General features: G+C 41.8%; 1 protein-coding gene across 1 annotated transcript in view; it reads left to right on the top strand.

The window, feature by feature from the left end:
* The window catches only part of LOC109873138 (gamma-aminobutyric acid receptor subunit alpha-3-like), a 160485-nt gene that overhangs the window by 84562 nt on the left and 48640 nt on the right, over window positions 1–27283 (top strand). Inside the window, exon 5 of the mRNA XM_031808572.1 lies at window positions 8738–8958. Coding sequence (XP_031664432.1) covers window positions 8738–8958 — 221 coding nt within the window. The remainder of the gene's footprint in view (window positions 1–8737; window positions 8959–27283) is intronic.

Below are 27283 nucleotides of genomic sequence, written 5' to 3'. Positions count from 1 at the left end.
GACCCTAATTAGAGCATACTGTACCAGGCTGGTGCTGTTTGCGAGCCAGGCCCTCCTCCATATGCTCCTATAGGCTGTGGGAGTGGGGGACTGAGAGTGGCACCTGCCCTCTCCTGCTCGTTTGGTTCCTCCTACACACATGTTGAGAATTCGGTCAATCCCAAGCCACCTCCTATCACTAGGGGAGAAAGGCGGAGGAGGAGGAAGAAAGGAGAGATGCTCTTCTCTGTCTTCTTCTTTCAATGGTGTCTGCAGATCTCTCTCCTCTCCCCTCTGTGGGATGTTTTTGTGTGTGTGTGTGTTTTCTCCCTGTACTCTGTTGATGAGAAATCAATCACTCCCTCCCTGGAGGAGCACCAGCTGCTCTTTGAATCTGCTGTGCCACTTGGCCCTGATTGGCTCTGCTCTTTTTTTTCTCATTCCTTTTTTATCTTCAAATGAGTTCCCCACCTTGACTCAGTAGCCTATCCAGGTCTAAAAGGAAAACAAACAGACGATATCTACGCCCTGCTAAGCCAAACACAACTGGGCTACGTTTATTTATCACATGGGATCTCTGCCTGGGTTGTGTTTGGGGGAAGGGGAGAAGTGTGAGGATCGTTAGGGCTTAGATGAAAAAGCTTGGCACAAAAAAAAAAACGGTGGTCCGACATGACCGGAAGGAATCCTGGTGGTTTCGCAGGCAGTGGAGCAGGTGCAACACTTCTACAGTAGGTCCTGAAAGGCCACAATACTCTGAAGTCACCAAAAGGCTGCTTAGTCTCGCTCTATTTGTCTCTCTCTGTGTGTTCTCTCTCTATCTTCAAATCTCCCAGCCCCACCTATTACATCTGTGTACACTCCCTGCGTTTTCATTGATTTCTTTTTCGAAGTGGGAAAAGTGCTTTGGTGTTTCCACTGGGTTTCTACTTCAGAATTAACACCCTCCATGTGACATCATTAACACGGATGAATGCCTTAAAAGGGATGGACTAAATTCTTAAAGGAGAGAGGGAAAAAGCTGATAGAAGAGAGGGAATAGCTAGCAGAGAGTTGCAGAGAAATTGCAATTAAAACTGGAAAAATGCTTAACATGGGGGAAGTATGGGGAAGAAGAGAAGTGACTTGAACATTCACACTAGAATGCAAACAATGCTTTTACAGTGTGTTCCCGCTGTTTGTGCTTTCAAGGTTTTCTCCTTAGAATTACTGGTGTGACTTGGCCGGGGAAGCAGAAGTTCAAAGAGTGCGATCCGAATTCCGAGGTCCTGGGCTGGTGTGGTTACACGTGGTCTGCGGTTGTGAGACCGGTTGGACGTACTGCCCAATCCTGTCAGGTGGATGGATTATCTTGGCAAAGGAGAAATGCTCACTAACAGGGATGTAAACAAATTTGAGCAGAATAAGCTTTTTGTGCGTATGGAAAATGTCTGGGATTTTTTTTACATGTTGCGTTTATATTTTTGTTCAGTATATATTTGCCTTGCATTAAACACAGACCCTTTCTTGACGTGCTGAAAAAAAGCTACGATCCCCGTGGCTGGAAAAAATAGAATCAACGCAGCGTTTGTTCATTGCTTTCGGCGACTTTCCACACCAAAAGCTTCTCATCTGCTTGTGCAGTTTTTTTCTGTCAGTTTGGCATAACAAGGAGTAGTTTGCTCTTTTGTGAACATGCTTATTGCTACTGAAGGTTGATGGGTGGGAATCATGAATAAAGATGTGACTCTAATTGATCTTTTTATACAAGCATCAGCAAGGAAGGAAATGGAACGGGTCTGTGTTTTAATTCAATGAATCCATTTTGCCACTTTATCTACATCTAGAGAGGCGACAGATTCTTCTGTCATTTTTGTTTGAGCGTTTGTTTCTTGGTGTGTACTGTATATAGCGGAGAGCATTTGGCTAGACAGAATTAGCCCATTTTAAAAGGTTTAATCCTTAATCTCTTATCTTCAATTATCATTTTCAAGACTATGAGTAATCACAGCCTCACATGCTTCTGTCTCTTACATCTACCGTTGGGCCATCCAGATCTCTCCCTCAAGCTTAGGGAGGAGTGGAGTGTGTGCCCCCCCCCCCCCCCTCTCTCTCAATTCAATTCAAGGGGCTTTATTGGCATGGGAAACATATGTTAACATTGCCAAAGCAAGTGAAGTAGATCATATACAAAAGTGGAATAAATGAACAGTAAACATTACACTCACAGAAGTTCCAAAAGAATAAAGTCATTACAAATGTCGTATTATGTATATGTACTGTACAGTGTTGTAACGATGTGCAAGTGGTTAAAGTACAAAAGGGAAAATATTTACAATGGTGTTTGTTCTTCACTGGTTGCCCTTTTCTTGAGGCAACAGGTCACAAATCTTGCTGCTGTGATGGCACACTGTGTTATTTCACCCAATAGACATGGGAGTTGATCAAAATCGGGTTTGTTTTCTAATTGTTTGTGGATCTGTGTAAACTGAGTCTGTACATAGTCAACGCTTTCCTTAAGTTTGGGTCAGTCACAGTGGTCAGGTATTCTGCCACTGTGTACTCTCTGTTTAAGGCCAAAGAGCATTCTAGTTTGCTCTGTTTTTTTGTTCATTCTTTCCAATGTGTCGAGTAATTATCTTTTTGTTTTCTCATGATTTGGTTGAGTCTAATTGTGTTGATGCCCTGGGGCTCTGTAGGATGCGTTTCTGTTTGTGAACAGAGCCCCAGGACCAGCTTGCTTAGGGGACTCTTCTCCAGGTTCATCTCTCTGTAGGTGATGGCTTTGTTATGGAAGGTTTGGGAATCGCTTCATTTTAGGTGGTTGTAGAGTTTAACAACTCTTCTTGATTTTGATAATTAGTGGGTATCGGCCTAATTCTGCTCTGCATGCATTATTTGGGGTTTTACATTGTACATGGTGGATATTTTTGCAGAATTCTGCATGCAGTCTCCATTTGGTGTTTGTCCCATTTTGTGAATTCTTGGGTTGGTGAGCGGACCCCAGACCTCACAACCATAAAGGGCAATGGGTTCTATAACTGATTCAAATATTTTTAGCCAGTTCCTAATTCGTATGTCGAATTTTATGTTCATTTTGATGTCATAGAAGGCCCTTCTTGCCTCGTCTCTCCGATCGTTCACAGCTTTGTGGAAGTGCTGATGTTTAGGCCAATGTATGTGTTGTTTTTTGTGTGCTCTATGGGAATGGTGTCTAGATGGAATTTGTATTTGTGGTCCTGGCGACTGGACCTTTTTTGGAACACCATTATTTTGGTCTTACTGAGATTTACTGTCAGAGGCCAGGTCTGGCAGAGTCTGTGCAGAAGATCTAGATGCTGCATTTCTTAATATTATTCAGTTCCTTTGGCTTTAATGCCCCATGATTGACTATTGCTCGGTTCAAGTAGACTGTGATTTTGTTGTGATCTGAAAGTGGGCTGACTGTGAATGCTCTGAGAGACTCTGGGTTGAGGTCATTGATAAAGTAGTCTACAGTACTACTGCCAAGAGATGAGCTATAGGTGTAGCTACCATAGGAGTCCCCTCGATGTCTATCGTTGACTATGTACATACCCAGGTGTTTGTCCCCCTGTGTGCTGTCAGTTTTTTATTTTTAAGTTTCCACCTCTCGGTAACACCCCCCCCCCCTCTTAACAGAGGGGTAGTGTGTTAATATAGCACTGTGCCATGCTAGGGGATGGTCTGTGTGGAAGATGAGGTTGCTGATGTTCCCATTTCTATAATAGTCAGCAAAAAGTGTCTCTTGATTTTCAATAAGGACCTTCATTTTGTACTCTTTTCTTGTCTTATTATTCTTTACATACACAGGGTACTGTATTTTAATTACCTCTGAACAGCGCCAGGCAGCTTCCAAGGCCTCTCAGTTGGGTTGGAGTAGACTGTGCGACTCTCCTGCCATTGTTGGGCTAAAGGGCTTTGACATCTCTCACTTGACACGTCAGTGCTAATTGAGGTTGTATCAAGCTTGGCGGCCTTAACTTCTTCTTCTTTATCATTCAGTCCTTATAAAGTAATGTAATGTATTTTCCTTCTTGGCTTTTGGAAATAAAATATAGCTTCAGACTAAACATTACTCACTCAGTTCCAGGTTGGATGGTGTTTTCAGGTTTCTGTTGTTTTCCAGAGCATTTGCTGTATAGTTTAGGAATAATAATTTTTGGGAGTTGTAAGCCTTCCAGGTGATTCCGTAATTCCGTCCGAAATCAGGTTGTAGGTTTGGAGTTTTGATTTTGAGTGAAGGTTATGTTGTAGAGGGTAGCATCCTCTATATGTTCCTGACAAGAAATCTAAGTTTATCTAACTCTAAATCTATCTTTTTTTTAAGAACATGCTGAAAAATGCAGGAGCTTATCTGCTCACTCACTCATTCACTCACTCATTCACTCACTCACTCACTCACTCACTCACTCACTCACTCACTCACTCACTCACTCACTCACATTGAGTAGAAGATAAAAGACCTGGGCAGGCGGTGGTCTTACTCCTCATGCTAATCCTCACCAGGGGCTGGAGGGTGACCACTGCTCTTTCCATGACATAGACTGACCAGGTCAATCCGGGTGAAAGCTATGACACCTTATTGATGTCACTTGTTAGATCCACTCCCTTTAATTCAGTGTGCTAAATCAGGGTCACAGTGTTTCTTGGTAGTCTTTAACAAATCTACTTTGAGACAGGAGTGTGCACCTCACACACATAGTTATGGGCTTTAAAAAAAATAAGGCACCTAGACCATGTCAGATATAGAGTTGAAACGTACTCCATTTTGAGTTTTCATCCTAATATTACACTTTATATACATCACAGAAGACTGAAATATAACAAAACTGTTTGACATAGAAACACCAGATTTTCTGTTTTAAAAACAGACAATCTGTGGCCACCCATGGGGCCTCTAGGTCATTTGACTGCAGGAAAGGGCTCCCCTGTCTCCTCCCCTTCATCTACACTGATTGAAGTGGATTTAACAGGTGACATCAATAAGGGATCATAGCTCTCACCTTGATTCACATGGTCAGCCAATGTCATGGAAAGAGCAGGTGTTTCTAATGTTTTGAACACTCAGTCTAACGCCTGCCTAAATCAGCCATTTTGAGCTAGATTACACACTGTCACTGTAAAGACTATCTCTCGGCAGGTAGCCTAGTGGTTAGAGGTTTAGGCCAGTAACCAATAGGTTGCTGGATCAAATCCCAGAGTTGATAAGGAAAAAATCTGTCGTTCTGCCACTGAGCAAGGCAGTTAATCCACTGTTCCCTGGGTGCTGAAAACATGGATATTGATTGAAGCAGTCCCCTGCACCTCTCTGATTCAGGGGGGTTGGGTTAAATGTGGGAGACACATTTCAGTTGAATACATTCAGTTGTATTTCCCTAATATCGTACAACATGTAAGCAGGCAATGCTTCAATATAAGGCAGGATGAAAACAATGGAATACATCCTGAAGATTTATATCATGCTTATTGAAAATAGGTCATTTTCAAAAGACACAAAGCAGATAATGTGATATTGGTGCACACAGTTGATTATTCAACATACAGCTGAAGTTAGGGGGTTGTTAGAAGTTTGTATTCAGATGGCAGAATACATGTCTTTTTTTCGGCACTAACCACTGAGTTCTAAACTATGGGTGTGACACGACGCATCATGCCCATGAATCAACACAATGTCTTTTTTCGGGTTTTATAATTGTCAGGGTCTTGGATAGAATTGGGTTCATGTCCACTCAGTAGCCTATATATTAGGTACACCGCCCCGTTCGCGAAAAGGGTTCGCTCCTACAGACAGTGAGTCACGTGGCAGTGGCTTGCTATATAAAGCAGGCAGACAGGCATCGAGGCATTCAGTTACTGTTCGAGTGAACATTAGAATGGGCAAAACAAGTGACCCAAGCAACTTTGAACGTGGTATGATCGTCGATGCCGGGCTTGACGATTCCAGAATCTAAGAAACTGCCCGGCCTCTTGGGCTTTTCAAGCACGACAGTGTCTAGAGTTTTCCAGAGAATGGTACGACAAACAAAAAACATCCAGTCAGCGGCAGTCCTGTGGTGAAAACAGCTTGTTGATAAGAGGTCGAAGGAGAATGGCAAGAATGGCGCAAGCTTACCGGCGGGCCGCAAACAGGCAAATAACGGCGCAGTACAACAGTGGTATGCGGAATGGCATCTCGGAACGTGCATTTAATCGGTCCTTGTCATGGATGCGCTATTGCAGCAGACGACCACACTGGGTTCCACTCCTGTAGTAGATGGGTGTACCTAATAAATTGGTTACTTAGTGTATTCTGTGCTAATGCAGATACAAAAAAAGATTAACAGAGAGCAAGCTACAATATGGCAAACTTACCAAATGAGGCACCCTTATTCTCATCCGCCAATGACATTTGTTTGTTGCTCCTGCTAGTTTCATTAATCATGCTTTTTGCGTATTAATATTTCCACTACAGAGGGTCATGTTGGTAAACAGATAGGTATTTCTGTATTAGTAATGGTTAGAACTTACATACTGTAGCTCTGGTATGTCAGCCAAAGCTATGTCCTGTGTTTTTGGGTAATGCATGTTGCTAAATTGCAGGGGGAATAGCAACGTGACCACGGTGTAAAGCCATGGTATACAGTTATAATTTAAGTATATTGAGGAATATGATGACTATTACCTTAACCCCCTAAGGTCGATGTTCGCGCCCAGGTGGCAATCTAATTAGCATAATAACAAAATCTGTCAATTTAAGCTAGAAATACAGTATCTGTTTTTCTTGCATTGGATGCATCTCAATCCACCAAATCTGATTATGTAACACTTCCACACCTGCCTATGTAACACTTCCACATCTGCCTATGTAACACTTCCACATCTGCCTATGTAACACTTCCACACCTGCCTATGTAACACTTCCACATCTGCCTATGTAACACTTCCACATCTGCCTATGTAACACTTCCACATCTGCCTATGTAACACTTCCACACCTGCCTATGTAACACTTCCACATCTGCAGTGAAAGGTGACAGTGCTATAGCGATGTTTGTCAGACCATGAGACATCCCGAAAATCGGTCTTCTCACAAAATCGTATGTAGTGTCTGAACTATTATGATCCCTCTATGGAAAGATGAGACTCTCACAAACATGATGGTGTTCTCCATTTTGCTCTATGACAAGTGTGGGACTCCTCTGAAGTCAGTACTGCCGATCTGCCAACTTCTGTCTATAGCGTCCGAACAGTTTGGGCTAAAAAACACGTACATGTTTTGCTCTAGGTTGCCCACAGGCCTCACAATACTCCTCTGAAGGTCCCCCTGTACCAGTCAAAAAGGTTGTGTTTTCTGATCTTTCTTATATCTCTCAGATATATAGTAGGATAGATATTTCAGAACAAACTTCCTTTAGATATTTTGGGGAGGACTATCTGTTGTTCCATGTTATGAATCTCTTATTTCTTAATTCCATTATTTTACTTTTAGATTTGTGTGTGTTGTTGTGAATTGTTAGATACAACTGCACATTTGGAACTCACACCGGCATTTCGATTCAACCACAATAACATCTGCTGAATATGTGTATGTGACCAGTAAAATTTGATTTGATTTTGATTTGTTATCCAATGCTAATAGCAGGAAGGCAAAATACATTTTTTATCATCAAATTATTTTTAAATATTTTTTTTATACTTCAACGGGTCTTAAAATTCTAAATCAAATAGCAAATGATCCTTGGTATGATCTTCTTAACACAGTTCCATATAGCTTAGTAGACCATCCACCCACTTCAGAATAAACTTGGTAACTTGGAAGGACCTTCTTAAAACAATTCCAAATAGCTTGGTAGTATTCCCCCTCCAGCTTAGACAGGGCTTAGACTCTTATTTGTTAATATTTTTCTGTGCATTTCATGCACTTATTTTGTGCCATGAATTGTTGATTGGTGCATAATGGTTTATTTCAGGGTCCTTGATGGAAACGTATATAATATGTGCCATTCCTGTGGTGGCTGGCAGGGGACAGATTGCTACATTGTTGCTGACAGGCATTATTGTGGCCTGAGTGTAGACTTGATTACTATTATTTGATGTTCCTGTTTGGTCATCGTCCTGTTCATTATGACATGAATTTACAATGAAAAAAATCACTACACCATTCGTTCTAAATATGCTGGGGACCATTTCGTAAAACAGCGAAAGTCTAAATGAAGCTGAAATTATAGGCAATTCATTTTTTTTATGACATTTTAATACCTATGGAAAATCCTATCAGAATGGAAGAAAACATCTGAGGAATAGAAGTGTGAGGCCACTCCCCTACTTCACCAGCAGCCACTAATGGCACGAGATTACTCTCTGAACTTAGAGAGGTTTATTGGGGACACTGTCCCTTGTTACGTGTTTGGCAATATGGTCAGAGAGATAACTATTGGAAAAGGCATGTTTTATCCCGCCGGCAACAGCTGTGAAAACGCAATCATTGGAGTATGAACTCTGAAGGACGCCTCGAGGATCCCACATTGACAAGGCTGTTTTCCCCTTCAAATAAAATGCATGATGCATTATTGACGTCTGTGCGTGCTTTTGGGAGGGAACTCAACTCTCTGCTAGTCAAGGCCATGACTGACAATATACTGACAATATACTGTACCTACCAGGACAGAGAACAGTCTTTCCATTTGCAGCTCTTACAGGAAATGCTGAATATTACATTCAAATTTGATTGAGATATTCTTACCTTATAAACAGACTTATTCTCTCCGTCTTTTCCCAGGAGTACACCATCGATGTGTTCTTCCGTCAAAGCTGGAGGGATGAGAGGCTGAAGTTCGACGGGCCCATGCAGGTCCTGCCTCTTAACAACCTCCTGGCCAGTAAGATCTGGACTCCAGACACCTTCTTCCACAACGGGAAGAAATCTGTGGCCCACAACATGACCACGCCCAACAAACTGCTACGACTGGTGGACAACGGTACCCTGCTTTACACTATGAGGTGAGCCATCTGAAGTCTCCCAGATCACCCTTTATTGACCTATAGTACCAAGATTGGATACTTTCAAAATGATGTTGGCCCATTGCATACTCCACTAACACCCACCACTACTGTCTGACCAAACACTGCCACCACCACACTCATCCCGTTGCTCAGTTGCCACACAAAAAAAATATCCTGACAATGCACATTTGGTAGTTGACTGGCTAGCAGAGAGGGCATGGTCTCCATCTTGTGTAATGTTATCTGAGTTAGGGGAGTCTGAGGTGGGCGACAGGAGTCTGAGGTGGGCGTGTAGGCCTGAGGCCAGCTAGCGGAATGACCTGCGCACAGAAGTGCTTTGATGAATGATGGTGATAATTGAATAGTGGATGTCTGGGCCAGGAGCTATCCAGAGCAATGTGTCTGACTGCCAGGGGACTGAGTGGTCTTTCCCTGAATCCAGTCTGACACCGAACATGCTTCATGGAGGCAGCCATGGTGTAACTAAGCTCCTCTAGCCACACTCTTTTGTTCAGGATTGTAACTATGATGTTCAAAGTACTCTTTGTCCTGAGAATCAGTAACCACTCTGCCAGTCTACTGTGTGCTATGTAGCTGTTTGGACATCCTCAGCAAGCTTGTGTAAAATTGTATTGCTTATTTAAGAAACCTGTAGCAGCAAGAACTGTTTGATCACTTAACTGCCGCCACTCTGTCTCCTCATCAAGTATTGCTTCTGAATTTCTTGATATAGAGTTGCATTCAGGAAAATATTCAGACCCATTGACTTTTTCCACATTTTGTTACATTACAGCCTTAATCTAAAATTGATCAAATTGATTTTTTCCCCTCATCAATCTACACACAATACCCCATAATGTCAAAGCAAAAACCGTTAAAAAATATATTTTTTGCAAATTAATAAAATAACAAAGAATCTGAAATATCACATTTACATAAGTATTGAGAACCTTTACTCAGTACTTTGTTGAAGCACCTTTGGCAACGATTACAGCCTCGAGTCTTCTTGGGTATGACCCTACAAGCTTGGCACACTTGTATTTGGGGAGTTTCTCCCATTCTTCTCTGCAGATCCTCTCAAGCTCTGTCAGTTTGGATGGGGAGCGTCGTGGCACTTCAGAGAAGTTATTCCTGCGTTATCTTGGTTGTGTGCTTAGGGTCGTTGTCCTGTTGGAAGGTGAACCTTCGCCCCAGTCTGAGGTCCTGAGCGCTCTGGAGTAGGGATTCATCAATGATCTCTCTGTACTTTGCTCCATTCTACTTTCCCTCGATCTTAACTAGTCTCCCAGTCCCTTCCACTAAAAACATCCCCACAGCGTGATGCTGCTACAACCATGCTTCCCCGTAGGGATGGTGCCAGGTTTCCTCCAGACGCGACGCTTGGCATTCAGGCCAAAGAGTTCAATCTTGGTTTCATCAGACCAGAGAATATTGTTTCTCATTATGGAGTATTGTGTGTAGATTGATGAGGAACAAAAATAATGTAATTCATTTTAGAATAAGGCATAACATAACAAATAGTTTACGAATGCACTGTATGACCCTTGAGTAGAAGTAGGACTCTTCATATAGTAATGACGGTTGTCCATAGGGACTCTGGCCGATAATTAAGGTAGCTCTTATTGGGGTAGTTCATTTACACGTGAATTTAATGCTGCAGTTGTCACATTGAAAGAGTCATGGAACGCCATTATTTTCCCGGCTGGGTCCCTTATTTTGAGTTCATTTGATGTGACTGTGATTCTCCTGAGGCTAAGAATAACATTTGGATTTGGATTGATTATTAAAGGGTCTGTCACTTCTTCATTTGCAAGCAAAGATAGCGTGTTGCAAGACAAGTTGCTATCAAGGGCTTTTTGGCTATTCTAGACACTGCATTAAGGCAAACAAGATACAAAAATACTATTTTATAAATAGTTTCTAGGGCTATTACACGTGGACATCAGTAATACTGTATTAATTGCATTGTATTATTCATTTCATTGTTAGTATTCATTTCATTATTCATTTAAAACAATTTCCAATGCATTCTCTTCTCTGTATACATCAATGAGGTCGCTCTTGCTGCTGGTGAGTCCCTGATCCACCTCTACGCAGACGACACCATTCTGTATACTTCCGGCCCTTCTTTGGACACTGTGTTAACAACCCTCCAGGCAAGCTTCAATGCCATACAACTCTCCTTCCGTGACCTCCAATTGCTCTTAAATACAAGTAAAACTAAATGCATGCTCTTCAACCGATCGCTACCTGCACCTACCCGCCTGTCCAACATCACTACTCTGGACGGCTCTGACTTAGAATACGTGGACAACTACAAATACTTAGGTGTCTGGTTAGACTGTAAACTCTCCTTCCAGACCCATATCAAACATCTCCAATCCAAAGTAAAATCTAGAATTGGCTTCCTATTTCGCAACAAAGCATCCTTCACTCATGCTGCCAAACATACCCTTGTAAAACTGACCATCCTACCAATCCTCGACTTTGGCGATGTCATTTACAAAATAGCCTCCAATACCCTACTCAGCAAATTGGATGCAGTCTATCACAGTGCAATCCGTTTTATCACCAAAGCCCCATATACTACCCACCATTGCGACCTGTACGCTCTCGTTGGCTGGCCCTCGCTTCATACTCGTCGCCAAACCCACTGGCTCCATGTCATCTACAAGACCCTGCTAGGTAAAGTCCCCCCTTATCTCAGCTCGCTGGTCACCATAGCATCTCCCACCTGTAGCACACGCTCCAGCAGGTATATCTCTCTAGTCACCCCCAAAACCAATTCTTTCTTTGGCCGCCTCTCCTTCCAGTTCTCTGCTGCCAATGACTGGAACGAACTACAAAAATCTCTGAAACTGGAAACACTTATCTCCCTCACTAGCTTTAAGCACCAACTGTCAGAGCAGCTCACAGATTACTGCACCTGTACATAGCCCACCTATAATTTAGCCCAAACAACTACCTCTTTCCCAACTGTATTTAATTTTTATTTATTTATTTATTTTGCTCCTTTGCACCCCATTATTTTTTATTTCTACTTTGCACATTCTTCCATTGCAAAACTACCATTCCAGTGTTTTACTTGCTATATTGTATTTACTTTGCCATCATGGCCTTTTTTGCCTTTACCTCCCTTCTCACCTCATTTGCTCACATTGTATATAGACTTGTTTATACTGCATTATTGACTGTATGTTTGTTTTTACTCCATGTGTAACTCGGTGTCGTTTTATCTGTCGAACTGCTTTGCTTTATCTTGGCCAGGTCGCAATTGTAAATGAGAACTTGTTCTCAACTTGCCTACCTGGTTAAATAAAGGTAAAATAAAAAATAAATAAATAAATAAAAAGAGCAGGCAATTTAGGGACACTTCGAAAAGTGTTCCAACTCGAAACATGTTCTCCTCCGACAATCAAAATATTTTCACATGACCCTCCCCTTGTACTGTAAAATAAAATAAAAGTTAACTGCTACATAAGGATTATCAACACAAATAAAAAATTATTGTAGCAACCATGTGTTTATAAATGTGGATATTTCCTTAACCAAATCGCCTTGGCCGCTTCGCCGACCACCACGGACGAGCTCACTCTCCCTGCCATTACACTATGATCAGAGCCAACAGCAAACAATGATCAGCTAGGGGGGAATCAGATTTTCAACATTTTGATGCTATATTTATAATCATATAAAATATATGGAACTAAAATGTTCCACCTACAGGTTTCTGTATCAATGCACCACATACAACCAACACATAACTGCATACCGATTACCAACTTCGAGCGCTTCGTCGTGGTTTACGTTTTCACACAATCAAATAGAATAGATAAATAGAGTATGTCAATCTCGACAAACAGAAAATACATCCTTCCCTACTAAGTATCTAAGATGTGGCTTGACAAACTCTTGTTGTCAATGTTGGTGTTTTCTAACAAATGTCTTTTTCCATTCCACAGGGTGGCAGGTAGCCTAGTGTTTAGAGCGTTGGCCAGTACCGAAAAAACCCGAAAGGTTGCTGGATCGAATCCCTGCGCTGACAAAGTAAAAATCGGTTGACTGCCCCTGAACAAGGCAGTTATCACACTGTTCCCATTGTAAATAAGATTCTGTTCTTAACTGACTTGCCTAGTTAAATATATATATTTAATCCATGAATTTAACTGACGGATGCTGGTATTAGAGGGAAGTAGATTAACGTGTGCAGGTAGCCTACAGGAGCCTAATCAGATTGAAACATTGTGACTGGTTTTGTTTATTCCACACTTACTATAAAAAGGTCATACATTTAAAAGGTTAAATTACACATATTTAGGCTATATTGAAGCGTTACGTTCGAGGTTGAGGAATGGTCGGATCAGAAAGGTACAGCTGAATAACTGTACCTGCTGTGTGGCCACATTATACAGGGTGACTTGGGAGAATGATGATCGGCAACAGACAGTGCATCAGTATCCGAAGCAAAAATACAGCCAGACTGTCCTGTGCTGTGGCTTTCTAATCCAAATGGAACGAAACATTCAAATCACAGAGCTTTTGCGCCATTATTCAAATGACATTTTCACTGCAGTTTCCAGTCTAGAGTAGAATTGTACTCAATTGTACTCACTTTTAAACAATTATGCAATATTCATTAGCCTGCATATTTAAAAAAAATATATATATATACTGTATAATATATACTGTAAAAATACAAATCATTAAAAAACCATGGTATTCCCACTTCTGACACCAGTGTAGCAAATGGCAGGACAAGGAAGTGAATCCAGGTCACTGTCGTGAAAGGCAAATGCCCTGTGCCAATAGGGTTAACCCACTTGGTAGGACTCATATAGCGAGCATTGTGACAGTATAATGGTTTTGGTTTGACAGTAACAGGGACCAGGGTTTGAGTCCCAGTCAGGGTACCCCCCTAATCCACTATATTGGTGTCAGGTGTTTGAGAACACCATTGAAAGCATGTCCCAGCCAAGTTTTAGTCACAGTACATTTGTGTACTGTACATTAGGCTAGCAATGTTTTGAATGGCAAACATACACAATCCATGTCTCAATTGTCTAAATGGCTTAAAAATCCTTCTTTATCCTGTCTCCTCCCCTTCATCTACACTGATTGAAGTGGATTTAACAGGTGACATCAATAAGGGATCATAGCTTTCACCTGGATCCACCTACGTCATGGAAAGAGCTCAGTGTATCTTGCCTTTTAGAAGGCAAAACAAGGAAATAGCATCATACATTCTTGCAATACTGCTACTTATATTCTCACACTATTCAAGCACGATTTTCCCTGCAAATGCTCAGTGTGTTAGAAGTGTCCCCATCTTTACCACGTCCACCGTGACTCTTGCATATGCACGCTCTGATTTAGAGGGGTTGGGTTAAGTGCGGAAGACACATTTCAGTTGAATGCGTTCAGTTGTACAACTGACTAGGTATCCCCATTTCCCTGTCTTAGAACATGCAGTCGTGCTATTGAATCTACATCTGATCCGGTGCCATTTACAACATAATGAAACACTTAAGTTGTATAATATGTTTACTTAGCGGGTTGAAAAGTGCCGTTTTGACACATGCAATCTTTCAGAAAGCCTTCTAAAGCATGTTTATGTCATCATTTGTCCCCTTATTGCAGTGTATTGTAGCTGTTTAGTGGTGGAATTGTGTGTTGGCATTGTGAAAGCAGAGAGAGGGGGTTGAATAATAGATCCTGGACTGGATATTGCTGTTTCTCAGAAGCAGTTTTTTTTTTCATAGAGTGTCTTGCCCTCCACAGTGCTACCAGTTATGTCTTAAAGACAGGCTGCAGTTGTCTCCAACAGCATTTTATGGAGAGTTCATTATGTTTTCATGAATTAAAGAGTACTGTGTGCAGAAACTGCCTGCGGTTAATGTGACTGATACAAAAGATAGATTACACTTCCATAGCATCCAGCCCTGTGAGCTCATCTGACTCAAATGCATCCTACGACAGAAAACAAAGAGCTCCCTTCCTGTCTTCACAAAGAAAACTGGTGAAATGAGAAGTACTATAAGGTTATGCATTTCCATCTGGTTTGTTGCCAAACTTCAGTTCTTAGTTGTTGTTGTTTTTTTTTGGAGTGGTTGGTTTATGCTGTGTACTCTCAGATCTTCTGTCATGCCATTGTTTGGTCATTTGTAATTCGTTAAACTAGTATGGCAGGTCAAACGTAGCCTGAGTGCCAGTCTGTTTGTACTCTCTTGCCAAGTCCTATTGGCATTGTCAAGTTCAGGCTAGGTCTGGTTAGGTCCAAAAAAATACAGGTTTAAGACAAAATAATAATTCCATGTGGCAGTGTTTGAAAATAAACAAATTCATTGGACCAGCACCATTGTTGATCCTACAGGATTTGCATTAAAATCGTGACCAGCGGTCGGGAAATCAAGTAATAAAGTGGCTGTAGATCATTTGAAAAACTTTTCAATGAATAGAATGATAGTAAAACAGTTATGCTGTGTGTTTTCTGAGTAGGTAGATGAAATTCACCACGATTGTGTTCATTTTCCACTTAATTGGCAAACTTTCTGTACAGCTAACATTCACTTCGTCATTTTCACTCCACCACACCACTGGTCCAATTAATGTGTTTCTTTTCAGCTGCTTCTGCATGGAATTGTTACATTGTTTTAATTAACGTTGTTATCTTCTTCCTAAGGTCAAGTCAAAGCCATATATATTGAGTTCAGCCAATACCTTGTTATTTTTTTTTATTTTTTTTTATCCGTTATTTTACCAGGTAAGTTGACTGAGAACACGTTCTCATTTGCGGCAACGACCTGGGGAATAGTTACAGGGGAGAGGAGGAGGGATGAATGAGCCAATTGTAAACTGGGGATTATTAGGTGACCGTGATGGTTTGAAGGCCAGATTGGGAATTTAGCCAGGACACCGGGGTTAACACCTCTACTCTTACGATAAGTGCCATGGGATCTTTAATGACCTCAGAAAGTCAGGACACCCGTTTAACGTCCCATCCGAAAGACGGCACAATACACAGGGCAGTGTCCTGGGGCATTGGGATATTTTTTTTAGACCAGAGGAAAGAGTGCCTCCTACTGGCCCTCCAACACCACTTCCAGCAGCATCTGGTCTCGCATTCAGGGACTGACCAGGACCAACCCTGCTTAGCTTCAGAAGCAAGCCAGCAGTGGTATGCAGAGTGGTATGCTGCTTGCAAAGTGTCCTCGTTAGTGTCCTTTCACTTTTATGATGCCATTATGACACACAGGTTGAAGATTGTCCTTTTTTAATCAGTATAGTGAATTAAGTGAATGCTGAATCCTACTTTGGGTTATACTTACAAGAGGTCGACCGATTCATCGGAATGGCCGATTAATTAGGGCCGATTTCAAGTTTTCATAACAAACGGAAATCTGTATTTTTGGGCGCCGATTTAAAAAAAAATATATATACCTTATTTAACTAGGCAAGTCAGTTAAGAACACATTTTTTTTTTCAACGGCCTAGGAACAGTGGGTTAACTGTCTTGTTCAGGGGCAGAACGACAGATTTTCACCTTGTCAGCTCAGGAGATTCAATCTTGCAACCTTACAGTTAACTAGTCCAACGCTATAACCACCTGCATCTCGTTGCCCTCCACAAGGAGACTGCCTGTTACGCGAATGCAATAGAAGCCAAGGTAAGTTGCTAGCTAGCATTAAACTTATCTTATAAAAAACAATCAATCAAACATAATCACTAGTTAAAACTACACATGGTTGATGATATTACTAGTTTATCTAGCGTGTCCTGCGTTGCATATAATCGATGCAACGCTGGGGGATGATTTAACAAAAGCGCATTTGTGAAAAAAGCACAATCATTGGATGACTGTACCTAACCATAAACACCAATGCCTTTCTTAAAATCAATACACAGAAGTATATATTTTTAAACCTGCATATTTAGCTAAAATAAATCCAGGTTAGCAGGCAATATTAACCAGGTGAAATTGTGTCACTTCTCTTGCGTTCATTGCATGCAGAGTCAGGGTATATGCAACAGTTTGGGCAGCCTGGCTCGTTGCGAACTAATTTGCCAGAATTTTACATAATTGTGACATAACATTGAAGGTTGTACAATGTAACAGGAATATTTAGACTTAGGGATGCCAACCGTTAGATAAAATACCTGAAAATTGTTTCACTGAAATAATAAACGTTTTGTTTTCGAAATGATAGTTTCCGGATTCGACCATATTAATGACCAAAGGCTCGTATTTCTGTGTGTTATGTTATAATTAAGTCTGATTTGATAGAGCAGTCTGACTGAGCGATGGTAGGCACAGCGCTGCGCTGTTTATGACTTCAAGCCTATCAGCCTAATGGCTGGTGTATCCGATGTGAAATGGCTAGCTAGTTATGGGGGTGCGCGCTAATAGCGTTTCAATCGTCACTCGCTCTGAGACTTGGAGTAGTTATTCCCTTTGCTCTGCAAGGGCCGTGGCTTTTTTGGAGCGATGGGTAACGCTGCTTCGAGTGTGGCTGTTGTCGATGTGTTCCTGCTTGGAGCCCAGGTAGGGGCGAGGAGAGGGATGGAAGCCAAACTGTTACACTGGCAATACTATAGTGCCAATAAGAACATCCAATAGTCAAAGGTATATGAAATACAAATGGTATAGAGAGAAATAGTCCTATAAATACTATATTAACTACAACCTAAAACCTCTTACCTTGGAAATTTGAAGTCTCGTGTTAAAAGGAACCACCAACTTTCATATGTTCTCATGTTCTGAGCAAGGAACTCAAACTTGAGCTTTTTTACATGGCACATATTGCACTTTTACTTCTCCAACACTTTGTTTTTGCATTATTTAAACCAAATTGAACATGTTTCATTATTTATTTGAGGTTAAATGGATTTTTATTTATGTATTATATTAAGTTAAAATAAGTGTTCATTCCGTATTGTTGTAATTGTCATTATTACAAATAAAATAAAATAAAAATCGGCCGATTAATCGGTACCGGCTTCTTTTTTTTGCCCTCCAATAATCGGTATCGGTATCGGCGTTGAAAAATCATAATCGGTCGACCTCTACTACTTACTACAGTTCTTCCTATTTCCATAGTAGCATTTCATCAAACACACTTCTTGTCCTGACACAAACGGTACTAGAGCTTCTAAAAACGAAACAGGCAGATTCTGCAGCAGTAAGCATTTCAGCAGTAGAGGCAGGGGCAGGCAGCGCGCCGAGAGACAGAGAGAGATTACAGGGTGGATCAATATGCCAAGACACAAGAAGAACAAGAGACACACTGATTGTGGTTTTGTTTGGTGAAACGGACAGCGTGGTGCAGTCTTATCAAAGGCCGGACCAAAGTCACAGTGCTTATTATGAGGTTGGCTTCAGCCTTCCCACACAGCCAGGCCGTCACTGGCCTGATTCAGCCCCGATTGGCTCCAGGAGGACAGGTATTGGCTGGAGGCAGTCAACACTGCTGTCTTTGTGACCTGTCTGTCTATATGTTGTCTATTGGGGATGGGATGGTGCAGAGTAAAACTAAAGTAAATAGGGGAAGTCTGACCCTCCCACTAGCCAGCAGTAGAGAGGAGAGCTGTGTCTCCATTTACACCCCCCCATCTCACACCCACCATGACCTCTTCTTCCTCCAGTACTGTCTCATCTGTCCCAGACATCTCACTGTTCCAATCTGTAATCATGTAGTGAAGCAATGAATGTGTGCAAAGCTACAATTAAGTCACATCTGTCTATTTAGATGATCAGTCCAAGGCCCTTGTCATTTTTGTCAAGGATAATGTCCATTTTAACAATGATGATGTTGATGATGATGGTTTTGATGGGGCTAAAATATGTGTCGGTTCCTTTTTGTAATTTATCACTACCATGCATTCTTTATTTTGACGATAACGATGCAGCTGCAACCCCATGAGCAGCCAGTCGCCGTTGTCACGTTTCTGCAGATGTGCACGTGTAATGGATGTGCTTGAGGGAGCTCCATACATTATGGAGGATAGCCTGGGCTGACAGCATGGGGAACACACTTACAGCACACATGCTGCAGGTATCACATAACAGTACCAGACAAAAGTTTGGACACACCTACTCATTCAAGGGTTTTGAAATAACTATGAAATAACACATGGAATCATATACTAACCAAAAAACTGTTAACCAAATCAAATTATATTTGAGATTTGAGATTCTTCAAAGTAGCCATCCTTTACCTTGATGACAGCTTTGCACACTCTTGGCATTCTCTCAACCAGCTTCACCTGGAATGATTTTCCAACAGTCTTGAAGGAGTTCCCACATAGTATCCTGAGCACCTGTTGTCTGCTTTTCCTTCACTCTGCGGTTCAACTCATCCCAAACCATCTCAATTGGGTTGGGGTCTGATGATAGTGGAGGCCAGGTCATCTGATGCAGCACTCCATAACTCTCCTTCTTGGTCAAATAGCCCTTACACAGCTTGGAGGTGTGTTAGGTCATTGTCCTGTTGATAAACAAATTGATAGTCCCCACTAAGCGCAAACCAGATGGGATGGCGTGTTTCTGCAGAATGCTGTGGTAGCCATGCTGGTTAAGTGTGCCTTGAATTCTAAATCAATCACATGACCGTGTCACCTGCAGAGCACCCCCACACCATCACACCTCCTCCTCCATGCTTCAGGGTGGGAACCACACATGCGGAGATCATTCAACTACTCTGTGTCTCACAAAGACACAGCTGTTGGAACCAAAAATCTCAAATTTGGAGTCATCAGACCAAAGGACATATTTCCACCGGTCTAATGTCCATTGCTCGTGTTTCTTGGCCCAAGCAAGTCTCTTCTTCTTATCGGTGTCCTTTAGTAGTGGTTTCTTTGCAATAATTAGACAATGAAGGCCTGATTCACACAGTCTCCTCTGAACAGTTGATGTTGAGATGTGTCTGTTACTTGAACTCTGTGAAGCATTTATTTGGGCTGCAATCTGAGGTGCAGTTAACTCTAATGAACTTATCCTCTGAAGCAGAGGTAACTCTGGGTCTTTCTTTCCTGTGGCGGTCCTCATGAGAGTCAGTTTCATCCTAGCGCTTGATGGTTTTTGCGACTGCACTTGAAGAAACTTTAAAAGTTCTTGAAACGTTCCGGATTGACTGACCTTCATATCTTGAGGTAATGATGGACTGTCATTTCTCTTTGCTTATTTGAGCTGTTCTTGCCATAATATGGACTTAGTCTTTTACTAAATAGGGCTATCTTCTGTATACCACCCCTACCTTGTCACAAAACAATTGATTGGCACAAACGAAGGAAAGAAATTCTACAAATGTAGGTGACTACCTCATGAAGCTGGTTGAGAGAATGACAAGATTGTGCAAAGCTGTCATCAAGGCAAAGGGTGAAAAATATTTGTTTCACACTTTTTTGGTTACTACATGATTTCATATGTGATAATTCATAGTTTTGATGTATTCGCTATTATTCTCCACTGTAGAAAATAGTAAAAAATAAAGAAAAACCCTTGAATGAGTAGGTGTGTCCAAACTTTTGACTGGTACTGTATGTTCCATGTTGACTGGATGGATTACGCTCCCTCTGGGGGACTGACACTTCATCTAGGGCCCTCTCACTGTTTCAAGGAGTACTTGTTCCTTAGGAGTTTCTTGACATATGCAGATTGAGTTCTGTGGATTTCTTACTAAATGAAAAAGTACAGTCACTCGTTCATCTGCTTTCAAGTATATAATGACCATCGACAATATATTTTGCACCTAATGTTCTCAAATTCTGTCACGCCCTGGCCATAGAGAGGCTTTTATTCTCTAGTTTGGCTTGGCCAGGGTGTGACTAGAGTGGGCATTCTAGTTTCTTTCTGACCGGGTATGGTTCTCAATCAGGGACAGCTGTCTATTGTTGTCTCTGATTGGGAAACATACTTAGGCAGCCTTTTTCTCAGGTGTGTTTTGTGGGTAGTTATTTTCTGTTTAGCTGCCTGACAGAACTGTGCGCTTTTGCTTTTCTACTTTGTTATTTTGTTGTGGTGTTAAGTTTAATAAATATCATGAACCACGCAGCACTTTGGTCTCCTTCTTCAACCCACGAGAGTCGTGACAAATTCTTATTTAAAACATTGAAGGACAGAATTTCCTGAGAGTATAATGCAATTACCATCAAAATCTGTGCTTTTAAATTTAAAAAATGTATTACACAGTACATTATAGAGCCCTGTCAACACTTAATGGATACATTACATGGGATTCGTACAGCCCTTCTCGATGTTACTTGGCAAGGTATAAAAGGTATTCTCCCCCTCCCTATATACTGTACCTCCCTCCCGCACTCTCTAGGTTATTTTAAGTTCCCCTTGACCTCCCGGCCACATTCCCATCCAGCTCAGGCAGCTAGTCACTGTAGTTTGTTAGCCTGGGATTTGCCCTGTGGTGGTATGCCCAGGAGCCCTGTTCAACCTGGCCCTTACTACCTGTCCCTGTCTCTGTCCCCTCCACAGCCCCTCAGCCCTCCCCTGGCCCAGCACTCAATATGGGGGCAACAGTGGATAGGATTTAATTGCTCTATAACAGGTTTAGGTGCCTGTTGGCAAAGCCTTGTCACAGAGCCAAAAGTTACATCTTCACCATCTCAGACCAGACAGAAGAGGTGTTAAGACAACCGTAGGGGCAGATGAGGGGTTAGATAGTCTAAGGGCAGGCGTGAATTTCTAGTCATTTAAGCTTGCTGACGTAATACACTTATGGAGATATACAGTTGAAGTCGGAGGTTTACATACACCTTGGCCAAATACATTTAAACTCAGGTTTTCACAATTCCTGACATTTAATCCTAGTAAAAATTCCCTGTCTTAGGTCAGTTAGGATCAGTACTTTATTTTAATGTGAAATGTCAGAATAATAGTAGAGAGAATGAGTTATTTCAGCTTTTATTTCTTTCATCACATTCCCAGTGGGTCAGAAGTTTACATACACTCAATTAGTATTTGGTAGCATTTCCTTTAAACTGTTAACTTGGGTCAAATGTTTCAGGTAGCCTTCCACAAGCTTCCCACAATAAGTTGGATGAATTTTGGCCCATTCCTCCTGACAGAGCTGGTGTAACTGAGTCAGGTTTGTAGACCTCCTTGCTCGCACACACTTTTTCAGTTCTGCCCACAAATTTTCTATGGGATTGAGGTCAGGGCTTTGTGATGGCCACTCCAATACCTTGACTTTGTTGTCCTTAAGCCATTTTGCCACAACTTTGGAAGTAGGCTTGGGGTCATTGTCCATTTGGAAGACCCATTTGCGACCAAGCTTTAACTTCCTGACTGATTTTTCTCTTCATGATGCCATCTATTTTGTGAAGTGCACTTCCAGGTTATGTCGATGTAGGACTCGTTTTACTGTGGATATAGATACTTCTGTACCTGTTTCCTCCAGCATCTTCACAAGGTCCTTTGCTGTTGTTCTGGGATTGATTTGCACTTTTCGCACCAAAGGATGTTAATCTCTGGGAGACAGAACGTGTCTCCTTCCTGAGCAGTATGACGGCTGCGTGGTCCCATGGTGTTTATACTTGCGTACTATTGTTTGTACAGATGAACGTGGTACCTTCAGGCGTTTGGACACTGCTCCCAAGGATGAACCAGACTTGTGGAGGTCTACAATTTGTTTCTGAAGTCTTAGCTGATTTCTTTAGATTTTTGCCATGATGTCAAGTAAAGAGGCACTGAGTTTGAAGGTATGCCTTGAACTTCATCCACAGGTACACCTCCAATTGACTCAAATTGTGTAAGTTATTCTATCAGAAGCTTCTAAAACCATGACATCATTTTCTGGAATTTTCCAAGCTGTTTAAAGGCACAGTCAACTCAGTGTATGTAAACGTCTGACCCACTGGAATTGTGATACAGTGAATTGTAAGTGAAATAATCTGTCTGTAAAACAATTGTTGGAAAAATTACTTGTGTCATGCAAAGTAGATGTCCTAATTATAGTATGTTAACAAGAATTTTGTGGAGTGATTGAAAAACGAGTTTTAATGACTCAACCTAAGTGTATGTAAACTTCCGACTTCAACTGTAGCTATTAATTACTGTCTGTGAGTAATCGTTGCACATGGAGGTCCTAAGGTTACCTCTACAGTGCTGCCTTGGCATGTCAGATGGAATTGGAGGGCGGGTACTGTTTGTTGCCTCTCTCAGTGCGTGCCAGCTACACACTTTGCAGTTATCCCTGTTGATTTAGCCACTTGCAATTGACACCTCACCAGGGTCAGCAGTATGAAGCGGTAGCCAGGCGGGGACGGGGGGGTTGTAACAGGCATTATCACGCCGGCCTTCCTGCCATCTGCTCCTTCTCTACTGAGTACAAGGGTTCAGAAAGGGTTCAGAAAGGGATCAGAAAGGGATCAGAAAGGGTTCAGAAAGGAATCAGAAAGGGATCAGAAAGGGTTCAGAAAGGGATCAGAAAGGGTTCAGAAAGGGATCAGAAAGGAATCAGAAAGGGATCAGAAAGGGTTCAGAAAGGGTTCAGAAAGGGATCAGAAAGGGTTCAGAAAGGGATCAGAAAGGGTTCAGAAAGGGATCAGAAAGGGTTCAGAAAGGGTTCAGAAAGGGATCAGAAAGGGTTCAGAAAGGGTTCAGAAAGGGTTCAGAAAGGGATCAGAAAGGGATCAGAAAGGGTTCAGAAAGGGATCAGAAAGGGCTCAGAAAGGGTGAGTCATTAAAAGTAAAAGTTCAAGTACAAAGATTCAGTGCATGGTTTAAATAATGTACAGGAATTGCATGATCAGAAAATTATTGTCGGGAAGGAAGTGGTGCATAACCAGAGACTGGGGCCTATAGCGTAGCTCCCAGCATATATCCTGTTATAGCCATAGATATGTTTTACTACTTACTTTAAGTACTGTAAACAATATATTCCACTGGTTGTCTCATTAGGAACAATGGTAGTGCTTGTGTCTGAACCTAGATTCATGCTTATAACTAATGAAATCTTCCATGTTTTCTTCTCCTGTATCGTGCATAATTATAATGAGTATATCATATGAGATGAGAGAGGGAGGAATACAAAAAATAATTGCCTCTAACTAAACAAACCATGTTGGAACTGAAATACAAACACTGCTGATAATTGTGACGTGTTTTCTCCTCCGAAACAATTTGTGTGCATCCTTGTGAACGACTGACAACACAATCATGTAGTGCCAGATATCGCTGAGTCAGCTAGCTTCCAAGTAATGATTTTGTATCTACTCTTGTCCCGGGGGAGACAATTGTTTAATAGACATTTAAAGTGCCTTTTTACTGATGGCTTTTCAGGCAGTCCGCTGGCTGCTAGAATTCTCCTTTTAACAGCCTATAATAAGCATACATATGCTGAGAAGAAAGTAAGTACTTTTATTGATTTCAGAATGGAGTTTAGGGCCATACAAATAAAAAATATTATTTTCTGTCTGACCTTCTCTTCTCTGTGTTTGCTGCATGTGATTGGATTAGGAGTTTTTGCGCTGGGTAAATACGGTAGTTCATCTTTTGTTTTCACACCGATTCAGGTTGAATTACTTTCTCGTACTCTAACTGATGTCAAGCATCTCTGGGTCCATAAAACAGATTCTCGGTGGCGTTTTCAAGTTCTGCAAAATGGCGAAAATAATATTAAACGCTGCTGCCATAGCATCCTCCTCCTAGGAGTGTTGTCTAATTGGAGCCCAGGGGTCCATTTTAATGATGTTTGTACACCGAAGCATAGAGCTCATGCATCCTATTTATGTTTCATAGTCACCATCACCAATAGGAGCAATGGACTCAGAAACACACAAGGACCCACTAAATGTTTCTGAACCTGTACAAGGGCATGTTCATTGAGACATGTGATGCGACAATATTGCGGCCAAAGAGCCAGGTTGAGTATTTAACCTTTACTTCAGTGGGCTAAATCAGGGTCAGTGTTTCTTGGTAGTCTTTAACAAATCTACTTTGAAACATAACTATACACCTCACACACGTAGTTATGGGCTTAAAAAAAGAAGACACCTGTATCATGTCAGGTATAGAGTTGAAACGTACTCCATTTTGAGTTTTCATCCTAATATTACACTTTAAATACATCACAGAAGACTGAAATATAACAAAACCATTTGACATGGAAATGCCAGATTTTCTGTTGATTATAAAAAAAAAATATTAATTATGAAACTATGAAAAATATTACTAACATTCCACCCATGAGGTCACTAGAGGGTGATTTGGCCAATTGACTGCAGAAAAGGGCTACATAGAGAGGAACAGTGACAGGAGGCTTTGGCTTAGCTGCTGCAGTACAGCTTTGCTGCTTGAATGTGTAACCTTGACACAGATGGAAATAGTCAAATTCAACTGTCGCTACTGTGTTCCAGCCTTCGGATTGACACACCTCCGGACGTTTAGTGGGATATTGGTAGGGGCTAATGAGGCCATTCAGGGAGGGGAGCACTGGGCATGGAGGACATGGGATGGGGAGGGTTGGTTCCCACGTCACCACTCATTTGGCCACAGCGGTGACTGACACATATTGTAACGGGACATTTCACGCTTTGTTAGCTGCTCGGCCACCTCATAATTAGGGTGGCATGTGCTCGAGCTCAGCTCAGCCTGATTTTAGATTCTCAAGATACTAAAAAGATCATCAAGGAGCTTTTTGTTCTGATCTCTTCTGTTTTTTTGTTGTTGCCATTTGTTTAAATCAAATCAAATTGTATTGTTAACTCACGTACACAAACTGACTGTACAAAACATTAGCAACACCTTCCTAATATTGAGTTGCACCCCTTTTTGCCCTCAGAACAGCCTCAATTTGTGAGAGGCGGTGGCCCGCGTCGGCGGCTCTATGTTTTCCTCCAAGCGTGCGAAGAAGGTGTTTAACTTTTCCAGGATCGAGGCATTGGTGTCCACGATGTGGCTGGCTTTCCCTTTATAATCTGTGATTGTCTGGAGTCTCTGGCACCTACGGTCGTCTTGTGTCTGAGCTGTTGAATTACGACTCACTTGCTCCCTGTACTGTCGATTTGCCTCTTTGACTGCCTTACGGAGGGCATAGCTGGTCTGTTTGTACACGTCCATGTTCCCAGTCACTTTGCAGAGGTTAAATGTGACACTTTGCGATTTCAGTATTGTGCGGATGCTCCCATCTATCCACAGTTTTTGGTGGTCCAGAATTCCCGATGTCCTAGTAGTACAGGAGATGTGTTGATATAATTTTGGTAGTGTTTTCCTCAGATTTCCTTTATTAAAGTCCCCAGCTACAATAATTGCAGCCTCAAGATATGCGGTTTCCAGTTTGCACAAAGTCCTGTGTAGCTCTTTGCGAAAATTCTCTAGGGAGGTATTGCGGTTGGCATTTGATGGTGAGGTATTCCAGATCGGGAGAACAAAAGGACTGGAGTTCCTATACATTACCACAATCACACCATGAGTCATTTATCATGAAACATACACCTCCACCTTTCCTTTTCCCAGAGATTCTGTCCGCGCAAAGGACGGAGAACCCCGCTGGCTGAATGGACGGGGACAGTATATCCAGAGAAAGCCAAGATTCCGTAAAACAAAGTATGATACAGTCCCTGATGTCTCTCTGGAAGGAGATCCTCGCCTTGGCTAATCTAATTTATTGTCCAGAGACTGAGTGTAAGCGAGTAATATACTCTGAACCGGTGGATGGTATGCATGCCTCCTGAGTCTGACCAGGCGCCCAGACCTTATTCCTCTTCTCCGGTGACGGCATCTTGGAGCAGCCCCCAGGATGAATGGAATTGCCTGGGTGAGTTCAAATAAAGGACCCATTTCAGGAAAGTCGAATTTATTGTCTAAATCCTGGTGAGTGACCGCCGATCTAATATCCAAAAGTTGTTTTCGGCCGTAGGTAATAATGCAAGAAACGTTCTGAGCCAATAATGTAAGAAATAATAACAACAATAAAGAATTACTGCAAAGTTGGCAAGGAGCTAGAAACATGGCGACCATGTCTGTTGGCGCCATCTTTTAAGTATTAACTGGAAAGTTATGTCCTGTAAGAGGGAGGCTGGGATGTTTTCTCTGCTCTCAATATCATATTTTTACCTTGCTGTGTAATTTATGTGAGGAAACGTACCAGCTGAGCCAATGATACTTGTAAAGCTTTGTCTTAAAACCAGCCAGAAACTCTACTGTAGTTCAACAGAATACTGTGAGTCTGAAGTCATCTCTAGTTTGAATCTCTTTTCTAAACACTGATACAGAAGAGCTATTTTGGGTGGCCTTTTGCCCTGGCCTTTTGCTCCTGTTCAGAGTAGTGGGTTGTGAAGGGGGCTGATGTGAACACTTGCAGTTCACCAGAGC

The sequence above is a fragment of the Oncorhynchus kisutch genome, linkage group LG28 (genome assembly GCF_002021735.2).
Source record: "Oncorhynchus kisutch isolate 150728-3 linkage group LG28, Okis_V2, whole genome shotgun sequence".
Taxonomy (NCBI): Eukaryota; Metazoa; Chordata; class Actinopteri; order Salmoniformes; family Salmonidae; genus Oncorhynchus; species Oncorhynchus kisutch.
The sequence above is the reverse complement of the archived record's forward strand: the minus strand, read 5'-3'. Positions and strand labels throughout refer to the sequence as shown.